The sequence below is a fragment of the Anguilla rostrata genome, chromosome 3 (assembly GCF_018555375.3).
Source record: "Anguilla rostrata isolate EN2019 chromosome 3, ASM1855537v3, whole genome shotgun sequence".
Lineage (NCBI taxonomy): Eukaryota > Metazoa > Chordata > Actinopteri > Anguilliformes > Anguillidae > Anguilla > Anguilla rostrata.
In genome coordinates, this window is record NC_057935.1 from 21,390,776 (window position 1) to 21,405,354 (window position 14,579).

Sequence of the window (14,579 nt, forward strand, 5' to 3'; positions counted from 1 at the left end):
TAAAGTCCAGTTCAGACCAAAGATTCATGACACGACAAATTACCCCTCTCAGAACTTCTGGTGCCGGTACTTGCCGTTGCAGGTGATACATCTTGTCTCATCACACGTGGTGTGTTTTACGTAGTTACAAAGAGTTGCCAGTTGCAGTTTGTTGCCTTGCGAATCTTCGGTCTGAACTGGGCTTCAGTCATTCGAGAGGTCTGTGAGGAGCTTTTTGGAGAGTGTTCTCAAGGCCACATTCACCCCAGGAATACTTCACAGAGGTGGGGGTGGGGTGTAGTATTCCCATCCTAAAATATTAAGGGATCATATTCTATTTACATGTCATGTTTTTTTTAATCCAAGCAGTACATCTACACACGTGAAACAGAATTCTTTTCGGCTCTAGTAGAGAACACCTTCTGGGGATTTGCTTGTTTCATGTTCAGGTCATTTAATTTATTTGTAGTTTTAACACAGTAATGCCTTTGAGCACTTTCTAGGGACATGGTATCATGTTACAGCAGAGATGCACTGCCTGATTTGACCCACAATGCCTGGCAGGTCAGTGTTTCCTCATTTTTGGGGGAAACTATCATATTTTCGCAAAATGGTTGGTCATGTGACCGTGTACTCAGTGTTTGGTTGATATGCCTGTGGTCCCAGCATGCAGTTGGCATGGTTCTGGACCAGGAGTTTGGTTGGGATGGCTGAGCCAGCATTTGATTGGCATAGCTCTGGACCAAGAGTTTAGTTGGCATATCTGGACCAAGTGTTTGGTTGGCATAGTGTACCCACCATTTGGTTGTCATGATGGGGGCCCCACATCGACCCATCATTTGGATAGCATGACTGTGGACCCAGTGCTTGGTTGGCATGGCTCTGTGATGCAATGTTTGGTTGGCATGGCTGGCTGTCGACCCAGGATGTGGTTGGCATGGCCATAGATCAAGTTCACATAATGAATCAGCAGTGACTCATTTGGCTTAATTGGACACCTGACCTTCTTTATTCTTTACTAGCTGTGGAATCTTTCTGTCTTTTCAGGTCAAATGTGTGTTATAGTAGATAGATATAAGCCTGACAAGTATGGCCAGTTTGTTCATCATTTACCAAAGTACAGCCTCCTAATGCTCAGGCTTTGAATTCCCTGCATGTGGATTCCCCCTGCACAAGATTTTAATTCATTAGAAGTTAGTCAGGCTTATAGTTATGAACCTGACAAGTGAAGCTAATTGTTTCTGAAACAGGACTGACTTGAGCATGTTAAGTTCCAGTCCCTCAGGAAGTAATTACTGCCCCCTTTTGTGTGTGTGTGTGTGTGCATGTGTGTGTGTGTGTGTGTGTGTGTGTGTGTGTTTGATAGCTGTAAAAGTTGGAGATCATATTTTGTCATTTTGGATCAAAGTTGTGTCTAAGAGACAGGGAAGAACTGATCTGGAAAATGAGACTGCAGCTCATATTTACATTGAATATTAATAGTGTATAGTCAAATACGAAGGTATTGGAACAGTGACGTCCCGTCATTTTAGTGGAGCAAAAGTATTTGGGCAAATTAACTCGGGGTGAGGGGGCTGGTGAATCATCAGGGATCTCATGATACAATGTTATTCTGGTACTTGGGTCACGATATGATGCTATTACATTTCATTGTGTTTTTGCGATACACAATATCACAAGTTTGTACTGAGATATTGTTTCTCATTTAACTGCAGTAAAATGTGAAAATCATCAGGAGAAAAATATGGCAAAAACCATTACACCCCATAATGAAAAGCCTTGCATCAATTAATTTCACATTAAACTTTTACTTTGTGCAAATGAACACACAGCAGCCTGGGAAAAAAAATAAAACATTCAAGAGCTTAAATTAATTTCAGTAAATAAATGATAGTGCGATTAAATATGGGGGAAAATGGAAATAATGAAAATGGTGAGACACTCAGCTGCATCCAATCGCAGCGCGGCAGTGTCAGCGGTTCTAGACGAGCAGCGTCATAGACCATCTGCAGTTTCAAATGCCGCTTGTGTACCCTCCGGCAACACTTGTTTTACATCACATAGGCTATCTGTTACATCCCAACATACTGCTGGACATCACACTAGGCAGTTTCGCGTAAATATGCTATACTTTTAGCATGTCTCATCACCTTTATTTTCAGCGGATTTAGGCTAGCATAAAGAGTAAATTGTCATTTTGGTGAAAATAAAGTCAAATTAAATCAAGAAAAATAAATGGTGGCCTCTCGCTTCGGGGAATGCAGAACACAAACATTTACAAACGAAATACAGTTTCGATAGTGCTCTGGGGATGAATCGGAGGGGAGGTGGAATATGTCTGTGAACCTGCATCTAGTAGAAATGGAGTAGGCCTATAACTATTCTCTATCTTACCATGCATGATTAGGATGTTCGCTGTTCTATATATGTATTTTTTTAACCTGAGTTTGATACTGTAAAACTAGCATTAGCTGATTCTGGGGCATTATGACTGGGACTGGGGGTATAGAAAATGCTGCATTCTTTATGCTTTAGCCAACGCTGCATTAATTGCCTCGCCATGTTCAACGTACTTCCTCGCTTGCATGAAATTGTTTTCACACGGTGGTTTCCATTTGCTGTAACACCAGTACTTTTTGTGAAACTTAGCCACAATTGTGAGCATTTGCTCCGGTCCGCCATACTAAAATGCCTTTCCCCCGGTCTGCCCTAGTACTGTACATTACTGGCACGTTGCTGCATAGGTATTACGTAATCAGAGACGTAGACGTAAGCACAGCAGGTCCTGGCAGCTGATTAAAATTCTTTGCATTTCAATCGCGAATGCCATTGAAAATACATTTTCAGGCTTCGATGAGCGGACTTGAAACAAGTAGGCTATTTCTTAACAAATTCTCAGTTCTTGGAAATTTGGAACCAGTTCCTATTCGGAATCAGCTCTCGATAGTTTTGAAGCATTTGGTTGGGCGTTTCAGACCACTTCAGAATTAATCCTGCTGCTGCCGTCAACAGTCGCATCAGTGAAGAAAAGTGAGCCAGTTCCAGTGACAGCCGTACATGCCCAAGACTTAACTCTTCCTCCACCATGTTTCACAGATGAGCTGTTGCTTTGAATCATGAGAAATTCCTTTCTTTCTTTGCACTTTCATCACCTTGTTTCATCCGTCCACAAGACTTTATTCCAGAACTCAACAGTTTTTTGAATGTATTTTTAGCTAACTCTAGCCGGTCCATTCTGTATCAGCGGTTTGTATCTTGCAGTGAACCCTCCATGAGGTTATGCTGGTGTACCCTTTATGGTAGTCTTTCACACACCTATGCCTGCATTCTGGACAGTTTGACAGCCAGTTAGTTGTTCAGTTACTGTTCAACCTGACAATTGTTCAATCTGTTCAACAGCCAATTCAGTTACTTTTACTCCCATAAAATGGGGTGAGAATAAAAAGTTTAAAAAGGCTTTAATTCCTTCACAGGTCACCTAATATGGTTGCAGATTTCCTTAAATCAAAGCTGACGGTACATATTAACTGCATATTCATTGTTTTCTTTAAAACCCAGTTGCTTTCAAAATTCAAAATTGTGTAACTGTCCCAATACGTTTGCATCTAACTGTACATGGCTACTCATTCAAATAGTCTGGAGGTGATATTCTGTGTAAAACCATTTTGGTTGAAGGTAGCACTGGGACTACAGAACACTGAAGTGAATGAATGTTAGAATTTCTTTTACCAGGTGCCAGGCATTGCCCAAATGTTTTAATGTAGCACGACTTGGCAGAGGAAGCTTATTGAGTAAAATATATAACAGTAATATTTCCTCATGGCCTCGGATCGAATCTGGACTGTGCCATTGCCACCTGTGTCCAGTGGCTCCATTGCGCAATTGGTGATTGCGTCACCTAGGGTACGGCTGTTATCTGCCATGTGAAGTGTCTATGGTTTTAGTGTTGATTTGCTTTTCAGACCAAGGAACTTTAAAGGCAAAGGTGGGATTTATTCCTTGAAAATATCGTAAAATAACCAAGGCATACCTATGATGCACTGGCAATCTCTGTGTTTATGGACTTTCTCCCTGAAATTGTGCACCTTTACCTGTATTTGCTATTCTAAAATGTGTTTGGGACGTTTCTGGGCGTTATGCTGTTTTCTGTGTGGCGAGGGGTGTGCGACTGCAGAGCCTGAGGTTTGGGATCAGATTTCAACAAAGTGTTTGTTGCTAGCTAGCTAGTTGCTGTAATGGCCCAGATACAAAAGCAAGCAGTGCTCATTCTAGAACTGAAGTTAACCTTGGAATTGCTTTTCCTTGGTGGTGTGTCAGCTGAAGTTCAACGTGGGGATGAGCAGCAACGTTGGCTTGTTTACTGTTGGACCTGTAAGTAACATTCCCTCTAGCTATCCAGCTAGGGTTGCCAGATGTTGGGTTTTTTTACCGTTATGTCCAGTTTTCAAATTATTTGCACATTATTTCTCACGTTTGCGATTCGTTCGTACAAGACCGCCTAACCGATGGGGGAAGTTTACCAGTAGTCTGTGGGCGGGGTTGAAGATGGAGGAGGAGACTTCTTTGAAGCTAAACCCAGGATCACAGCAAGGATAAAAAATCTTGGATATTATGCCTTTAAATTTGTTTGAAATTGCAATGAGTAGCTCATTCAAGCTGGCAAATTTCGGGGAAAAAATCAGAACCATTTTTTGAAATTATGGGCACGTCAGATTTTGTGTGGTCTCGTTAAGTGATGTTGTTAATGTTTATTGAACTAGCTAGTTATGTAGCTGTTTAGTAGTAGAACACCATTATTTTACCCCTGAGGGGTTAAGATGAATGCATGAATTAGCTGGCTGTGCACGATGGTCATTACCCTGTTTCTTTATTTATGGTACTGTTCCTTTGTTGCTAATGGCAAGAAAAGGAATACATTCAATCCCAATCAGTCCACAAACTACAATCAATCCCTGCTCAGTATTACAGTACCATGCATTTGAGTTCCTGCTATCATCTGTTTCGTTTTGGGTTTTTTTCTGCTACACTGATGTGTTTCTTTGTTCATTTTGCTGAAAGCAGATGCTTTTCCTAGCATTTTCATATGTGAAATATTAATCTATTTTTAAAGTGGATAGAGAAGAGTCCAAGAGTCAATCTGATATAAAATTTATACCATCTTCTCTGTAAAACCCAGTTGGTTAATCTGCAGTAAACCCTTTCCAGTGGATTTCTTGCAAATGTTTTTTTTTTAATCCTCTGCAGAAGAACAGCCTAGATTTCATAACCATTCTCATCAGATTAAGTGTGAGGGGTTCCCATTGGAAGATGCAGCCTTATCGGCAGTCTGTCATTGGTTGGAATTTGCATAGAAAGAAAGCAGGGAGGGGGATGATGTTCTAGAATGTTGTATAATTCTCTCTCTCTCTCTCTCCCTCCCTCCCTCCCTCCCTCCATCTGCTGCAGACTTTGTGTGGACAGTAATGAGCGCACGCTTCCGATTGCCTGCTGGCAGATCCTACAATGTCCGAGCGTCGGAGCTGGCACGAGACAGACAGCACACAGAGGTGGTCTGTAACGTACTTCTGCTGGACAACACTGTTCAAGCCTTCAAAGTTAACGTGAGTACCCCCAGCCAGCCCTGCCCCCTCTCCGGGGAAGCCCCGCCCCTGCTTCCTCAGCCCCTGGCTTCCTGTCAACAATGAAAGATGCACATTAGATTAAATATCAAAATAGTCTTTTATAAGAATGTAAATAATTCTTAATAGAGATGACTCTGTAACTTTTCTTTTAAAGCTAAAAGTTCCTACGAAATAGTCCAAAATTAGCATTTTTGTCTGAAGCTCGAAGCTTTTCTCTCGATTTTTATTACTTTTAGGAGGTTAACTTAATATAACATAACTGGGTTTGTGTTATATTAAATTATTATTATTACCATAAAACGCTGATGAGAAAGTGCTTATATTGTGAAGTGAAGTGTTCCACAGGGAAGTCATTCATATTTATTATACATTATTGCTATTTATTTTATTGCAAACAATTGTATGGTGCTCTTTGTGAACAGTTTATTAGAAGTTGTTAGTAAGATTATTGTAAAGTAATAGAGAACAAGACAGCTGGACAAAACCTTACAAATGAGGCAGAAGTCAAAGTGTCCAATGCCGGAGCAGCTGTGCTGGTGGTGTAACTGGCTCTGTGAAACAGTCTATATGTGTGTGCATTTAATATAGTAAGAGGGTCATTTTCAGGAAGATTCAGCCATGGGAAGAATTGCGGTAACTTTATGGTAACTCCTCTCTTACGGTATTGACTTCAGTGCTTCCTGTTGTTATTGTATTCCAGTCCAAATATTGCTAATTCTCCCTAACCCTTTTACACACTGCAAAGAGGAGTCACACAACTGCCTCAGCCCTTTTACACACTGTAAAGAGTCACACACCAGCCTCAACCGTTTTACACACTATAGAGAGGAGTCACACACCACCCTCAACCCTGTTACACACTGCATAGAGGAGTCACACACCAGCCTCAACCCTTTTACACACTGTAGAGGAGAGTCACACACCAGCCTCAACCCTTTTACACACTGTAGAGGAGAGTCACACACCAGCCTCAACCCTTTTACACACTGCATAGAGGAGTCACACACCAGCCTCAACCCTTTTACACACTGTAGAGGAGAGTCACACACCAGCCTCAACCCTTTTACACACTGCATAGAGGAGTCACACACCAGCCTCAACCCTGTTACACACTGCATAGAGGAGTCACACACCAGCCTCAACCCTGTTACACACTGCATAGAGGAGTCACACACCAGCCTCAACCCTGTTACACACTGCATAGAGGAGTCACACACCAGCCTCAGCCCTTTCACACACTGTAGAGGAGAGTCACACACCAGCCTCAACCCTTTTACACACTGCAGAGAAGAGTCACACACCAGCCTCAACCCTTTTACACACTGTAGAGAAAAGACACACACCAGCCTCAACCCTTTTACACACTGTAGAGACGAGTCACACACCACCCTCAACCCTGTTACACACTGCATAGAGGAGTCACACACCACCCTCAACCCTGTTACACACTGCATAGAGGAGTCACACACCACCCTCAACCCTGTTACACACTGCATAGAGGAGTCACACACCAGCACTAGCCCTTTCACACACTGTAGAGGAGAGTCACACACCAGCCTCAACCCTTTTACACACTGTAGAGGAGAGTCACACACCACCCTCAACCCTGTTACACACTGCATAGAGGAGTCACACACCAGCCTCAACCCTGTTACACACTGCATAGAGGAGTCACACACCACCCTCAACCCTGTTACACACTGAAGAGGAGTCACACACCACCTCAACCCTTTTACACACTGCATAGAGGAGTCACACACCAGCACTAGCCCTTTCCCACACTGTAGAGAAGAGTCACACACCACCCTCAACCCTTTACACACTGTAGAGGAGAGTCACACACCAGCCTCAACCCTTTTACACACTGCATAGAGGAGTCACACACCAGCACTAGCCCTTTCCCACACTGTAGAGGAGAGTCACACACCAGCCTCATCTGTGCCGACTGTAGAGAACAGGACTCTCAGCCCCGTTCGTACGCGGTACAGAAAAGGGAAAAGCTGTTCCTCTCTGGCCCTCCGACCCGTCCGGAAAACGGTGGACGACAAGATGTCAGAAGAGAGGAGAAGCGGTTTGAAGCCAGGCGATTTTGGGGGGCGGGGACAGGGGGGTTAATTTTAGACGCCAGCGCCCCTGTCATTTACAGCCCCGGAGAGCTCGGAGGCGTCGCGGTCTATTCACGGTTAAATGCCTGGCATTCCAGCGTTAAAAGTCTCTCCCGGGGCTAGCAGAGAGCTCAAGTATGTACTGGCACGAGGCGTCTTAAGAGTGCACTGCACACCCCACGCCGCTCTAGGTGCTTATCAGGAGCCCTTAATCATGACATAGCTGCGGAAAGTTCTGTTTTCTCTTATCGCTTGTTCTTTCCACACCGACGGTGTTTTGGGTACGCGCCTAAGCACATAAGATATGTTTATTTATTTGCTTAACACTGTTCTCCTAGACGACTTGGAAGGCAATCGCAGCGACTGGTTTTACGTGCATGTTTCTGGAACGGTGAAATGCTGCAAGTTAGCACTGAGCTCACAAGTAGTTCTAAAGAAGCATTTAAACTGGTTAACCAGCTGGCTCCACACGGTGGGGGGGGGGGGAGGTAGGTCAATTCCTGACTGACAGGGGCCCTGGGAAAATATTAGAACGTAGGATTTTCTGGGGTGGTGGGATCCAATGTGAGATCTTTTAATGAGGCCCAAAATCCCTGGCACTCCTGGGTGAAACATGCACACTCACACTCACACTCACACACACACACACACACACACACACACTCTCTGTCACACACACACACACACACACACTCACACGCGCACACACACACACACTCTCTCTGTCACACACACACACACACACACACACACACGCACACACACACACTCTCTGTCACACACACACACACACACACACACACAAACACACACGGTTATAAACAGTGCGGTGTTTATTTGTTGTGTGTTGTAAATGTGATATCTTTCTGAGGCCCCGTAGCTCAGCTGGGGAGTCACGCTGGTCAGGCCCTGGAGCAGCAGCGCAGGCCGGCTGCTTTGTGAGCTTGTTTGTGTTTATATCGGTCTGGGGCCCCGGAGAGGGCGTGTTGGCGTAACAAACGGGCAGTTAAGCCCACGGGGGGGGGGCACGTCCTGCCCTCCCGTCGGAAAAGCCAGCCGTGCCGCGGACCCCCTCGGCCCGTCCGCCCCGCCCCGCCCCGCCCCTCCCCGCTCTGTTCAGGGAGCTCACCCTACAGCGCCGCTCTGCCTTCTGCCTTCCCTCCGCCGCCCAGAAGCTTCCGTCAGGCCCCCCCGTCCTTCCAGCCGGAGTCCCCCCCTCCTGCGGAAAGGACCGGAACCGCCCGCCCCTCGTTAACGCTCCGGACAGACTTAGCTCTGGCAGCGGCAGAGCCCCCCCAAAAAAAAACAACCCCCTTTAAGGAAAAGATTAATTTTAAGCGGTTTACCAAAAGCCGAAGGACTGACAAATAAGTTTTCCATAAACGTTTAAATGCTCCACGGAGTAACAGCTTCTCCTTACCCCTGGTAGGGGGCAGTGTCGAGAGCGCGGAGGCGCTCGGATGTAGCCGCGGGCGGCTGGGCGTTTAATCCCGCGCAGACGACGGGCAGCTTCTTTGCTCCGCCCACAAGAGCTGATTTACTTTATGCCTGTTTCCTGGAAGGCTACCATGGCTTAACACGAGTCCAATAAACTCTTTTTTTGGGTTTGGGGGGGCGGGGGGCGGGGAGGGGGTGGGGGGGGGCTGTGGGCAGAGCCGAGCTGCGCCGTGACCTATTTAACTGTAAGAACGCGGCGGTAACGAGCAGTGCCCAGCGGAAGATGCAGGAGGAAGGTCCCGACGTGATCGATGTGTTTCGGGGAGAGGAGAGCGGCGGACGGGGAGGTCCGGGCGGCGGAACGAGCCGGAAAATCGAGCCGGTGTTTGTCAACCCGGCGGCGTGAGGGGGAAGGTCACTGTAAATATTTTGATGAGCGGGGGACAGTTTGGTCTGTCGGTCACACAAACAGCGGCGAGAGGCTCACCCCCCCTCCTGGCCCTTTGGGGGTTTCACTGCTCCATATGGACGCAGAGCTGCATTCAGGGCACTAGGACAGACGCTCGATGGCCCCCCCCCTCCCCTCGCCCCCCCTCCGCGGGGCGCTCTTGTTACCCTCGCCCCAGCAGACACAATATAAATACCTCCGGCTGACCCGGCCAGGCTTTGTTGTGGGCTGATCTGCGTCGGGCCCGGCCCGGGCTGGCTGTTAAACTGCTTTTCAGGATTCCGCAGGCCTTCTCCGCGGCCCCCTGGAGAATCCAGGGGAAGATTAAATAGGCCTGCCGTGTCAGGAGGAGTGGTGCTGCGGGTTTGAATCCCGGGCAAGGCACGAAGGCTGTCGGTGTATCTAGAGCAAGACTTATTGCCTGAGTAGTTTCACTAAAAGCCTGTGGGGAATGGGCGTGTTTCAGCATGTGTGTGTGTGTGTGTGTGTCTTGTGTGTGTGTGATGTTTGCCTTCTAATCAGAATGAAGGTGGGAGTAAGTGCGTGCGTATGTTTGTGTGTGTTAGCATGTGTTCATTAGCGCGTGTTTATGACTGTGAGCGTGTGCGTGTTTGCGTGTGCGTGGGTGTTTATGAATGTGTTTGTGCATTTATGAGTGTGTTTACGAATGTGTGCGTGTTTATGCATGTGTGCACATGTTTATAGGCATGTGCGTGCGTTTGGGTGTGTGTGTATGTTTGAGTGCGTGTGGGTGTTTATGAGTACGTGTTTATGAACGTGTGTGTTTATGAGCATGCGTGTTTGAGACAGTGTGTGTGTGTGTGTGTATGCGTGTACACACACACAGTTCCACAGCGCACTGCACGCTGCTTCATGTCCCCTGACATTTCCTCAAACATTCCAGAGAGAGAAAGAGAGAGACAGAGCGAGTAAGGGAGGGGGTGAGGGACAGAGAGAGAGAGCGAGAGAGAGAGAGAGGGAGAGAGGGGGTGAGAGAGAGTGAGAGATAGACTGCATGAGTGAGAGAGAGATAGATAGAGAGACTGTAAAAGTGTGAGAGAGATAGAGAGAGGGAGAGAGAGAGAGAGAGAGATAGAGAGATAGGCTCCACACTCCTTCAGTTGAATGTCAAGACTTGTGTCCCCACTGGGGCTGCATTCCGGACCACTCCCTCCACCTCGGCCTGCGCCTCGCCCCTCCCCCCCAGCACCACATCAGCCGGGGGGCAGGTTGGCTGGCTGCTGGAGGCCTCTGGGCCGTGCCCCACCCCCCTCCCCCTTTCACTTAAAGGCCTGTCTTCTTTAGCAGGTTGACTCCACACAGACGCTTTATTTATTCATACATACACGAGGTGTTGCGTTTTTATTCATGTCCGCTGCATTATTTATCCCACTCCGCCAGTGACACAGTCATGGGAGTAATGCCCGGTGCTGGTGGCAGTGCTGGTCCATGTGGGGTTGGGTGGGGCGAGGTGGGGCGGGGCTGGAAGAGCTGTCAGTCAGGATCCAGCACGAGTGCTGCCCTTCTGCCTCATATCCCCGCCTTTCCCTCTTCTGCTCATTTTCCCCCTCCCCAACTATGAGATATGTGCCCCCGGGGTCTGAAAGTGAAGGACTATGTTCCTCCTTCCTCTCTCTCCACACCCTCCTTCTCTCCCTCTCTCTCCACGCTTCTACCTCCCTCTCTCCACACCTCTCCCTCTCTCCACACCTTTCCCTCTCTCTCCCTCTCCCCTCACCTCTCCCTCTCTCCCTCTCTTTCTCCACTTGTCTCTCCCTCTCTCTCCACACCTCTCTCTCCCTCTCTCCACACCTTTCCCTCTCACTCTTTCTCCCCTCACCTCTCCCTCCCTCTCTCTCCACACCTCTCCCTCCCTCTCTCCTCACCTGTCCCTCTCTCCCCTCACCCCTCTCCCTCTCTCCCTCTCTTTCTCCACTTGTCTCTCCCTCTCTCTCCACACCTCTCTCTCCCTCTCTCCACACCTGTCCCTCTCTCCCCTCACCTCTCTCCCTCCCTCTCTCTCCACACCTCTCCCTCCCTCTCTCCACACCTGTCCCTCTCTCCCCTCACCTCTCTCCCTCCCTCTGTCTCCAGGCCTCTCTCGCCCCCGGGCGGACGCTGGGCCAGAGCGGGCCGGTGCGCTGAGCGCGTGGCCGGTGAATAACGCACGGCCGCGATGCCCAAAGCCTGCTCCCGCTCGCCGCCCCGGACGCACGGCGGCGTTATAAAAAGCTCCGCAGCGCCCCGGCCTCCGGCTCCGCAGCGCCCCGGCCTCCAGCTCCGCAGACAGGCCGCTCCAGGCGGCTAGCCCCGCTAACCGCGCCGGGCCGGGGCAGCGGCTCGCCGGAGCGGCCATTTTAACAGGGGAACAGGAAACGGGGAGGGAAACCGTGCCGTGTAAACACTTCCTTTCAGAAATCTAATTTCAGGTCTTTTTAAAAAAAATCCCCCTCTGTGTGTGACCGTGAGAGAAAGTCACAGCCGCGTGGTCTTTAAGCTGCTTTTCCTTTCTGCTCTCGAGTTGCTTTTCTGATTTTATTGTGAATAATACGTTTTATTTATACGTCTCGCACAGACACACGCACATACACTCACTTGCACATACGTGCACACCGGGGGCACAGCTTTAGTTATCATTTTGGTGGGGTGGAGGTGTTGAAACGCATAGACCACAAGAACTGCAACTCTGTGAGAAGAGGGGGGTGGTGTGACAGCATGCTCCCCTGGTAGTGTTGTGAAATGGTCATTTCTGGTGAATTGTAAGGGGACATTGAATATTTCTTCTTTTTTTAAAATTATATGAAATAATCATTCCATATTAGTTTTTTTTAAATATACGTTACCTCCTCCACAACAAGCCGTCACTGGTCAATTGGGATTATATAGTTACATTTTTCATGGCCGCTGTGGTAATGTTACTGTAGTGTGATTACTAAAAGTGATGTCTTGTATGTTAACAGGTTTTTAATGTTTGTCACTAGAGATGTCTTAAGTAAAATAGCAAGTTTGTTTACAAAATTGTTGGCCTTTCTGACAGTGTGAGGGCATGCTATGTTGTCGGATTATTTTTGGTATGGGTTTAAGTTTGCCAGTCTCATTATTTTTCTCAGTGGTCTAATTTTAATTCAGTTTAGTTCCTGTTAATCACGTAATGATTGGACACACAGATAGTGTAGGGTTTTGCATTTGTAGTTTGGGTTTATTTGAAGCTTGCGGTGTCCTTGTTTTGCACGTAGTCTTGCTGTGGTATTGATTTAAAAAAAACCCGTATTTACGTAATTGTGTTTCTCGCGCTGCCGTAACGCGGTGGAGTTGGAACAGTTGGGGCGATGGAGTGGGCACTGCGCTTGTGGAAAGTGCATTCTGAACAAACCTACCTAGTCAACCTGCCCACAGGCCGGCCCAAAAATGTATTTCTGCCTTCGCCACTGCAGCTTGCGCAACTTGAGTTAATAAAACAGAAATTGCTCCTTGCGTTTTGTATTATCGCCCTGTGTGGCAAAATTAGTTTTGAGCTTATTTTATCCTGATTCTGTTACAACTGTCATAATAAAATTATGTACAACAAACATTTATTGAGCTATTACTGTGAGTTGGTATATTTTGGCAAGAACTTATTTTGTATCCGAACGCAAGCGAATTGGTGTAAAATGCAAATTTTGAAATTCCGTACGTTACCTTAAACCCAGCATTCCACGGGCTAGCGCAACCACTATGCAGCCCCCTATCCCCGCCATTAACTATGCCCTCGGTGCACACGCAGAGCCTTTAAGGTGGGATGGAATGTTAATGACATATTCAACACTGCTTTACGGTGGAGCCCTATGCTTTTAGGGCGATACACCGATCGTGTTACATCCGGCACGAGTTCTGCCACCGTGCATAAATGACCTCGAGACTCCACCCAGTGCCTTCCTTTAAGTGCTCCATCGCCAAGCCCCTCCGAGGATCGTGAGCTCGGTCAGGACCTTCAGCCCCCCCATCACCTCCCCCCTGGCTGAACGATGAGTTATTGAGACGCACGTGCATTAGCATTAGCATGCGTGAATGAGATATTCCACAGTGTGTTGGCCCCACGGTACCCCCCCTCCCCCTTACCCTCATAACCCCCGGCTCAGCCCTCCGCTCCCATCAGGACTTCTAAGCTCCAGTGGGGCGGGGGTGCAGTGTTTACCTGCCTTGTTCGCATTCGTAGCCGTATGTGCTACCTGGGGGGGGTGATCACATGATCCCGTCACCATGGACACAGTTCCATTGCATCAGGGTGCAGTTTGCGAGTGCACAGCTGGGACGCGTACAGTCTAATAACCGCGAGAGGCGATGCAGCCACAACCGCCGCCCGTGTCAGGATTGACTTGAGGTCGGTTTAAAGCGGCGATTGATTTTCTGTCCGGGGAGTGCTTTCCTCTGTTGTCTTATTTTCTGCCAGTCAGTTAATTGATCGAAATCGCTTTAAATTTATGACCCAATTAACCTAGTGTATTAATTCACTGTAGTAGCGGGTAAGACTACAGGTCACAACAGCTGTGTGTGTGTGTGTGTGTGTGCATGTGTGCGCGTGTGTATACATTTGTTTTTGTGTGTGTGTTTTGGTATGTGTGTGTGTCTGTGGCATGTGCTTTTGTATGTGTGAATTTGTGTGTGTTTGTTTTGTGTGTGTGTTTTTGTATGCGTGTGTAGTTATGTGCATGTGTGCTTGGGTGTGTGTGTTTGTGTGTCTGTGTGTGTGTATGTTTGTGTTTCTCACATCCTCATAAATCTCGTCTAAACTCTCCGGCTTTAGTGATTTCCCTCTTCAGCGTCCTGTGCCTGCTGGTGTTTTATCTTGTGCATGGGCCTTTGGTAGACACCTTTAAGCGGCCCCAGCTAGCAGCGGCAGTCTGCAGGTCCTGAGGACGCTACGGAGCCTGCTCGCGTTTGCCAGCGAGACGCTCCAATCACACAGATTTACCCATGATTCACGGCTCACGGAAACCTGTCTCCTAAGAT

The 14,579-nt window shown here is 47.7% G+C and overlaps 1 protein-coding gene across 1 annotated transcript in view; it reads left to right on the top strand.

Annotated features, from left to right (window-relative positions):
- Positions 1 to 14,579, top strand: part of ptpn4a (protein tyrosine phosphatase non-receptor type 4a) — an 85,239-nt gene that overhangs the window by 27,468 nt on the left and 43,192 nt on the right. The window contains exon 2 of the mRNA XM_064326727.1: positions 5,425 to 5,579. Coding sequence (XP_064182797.1) covers positions 5,442 to 5,579 — 138 coding nt within the window. The 5' untranslated portion in view covers positions 5,425 to 5,441. The remainder of the gene's footprint in view (positions 1 to 5,424; positions 5,580 to 14,579) is intronic.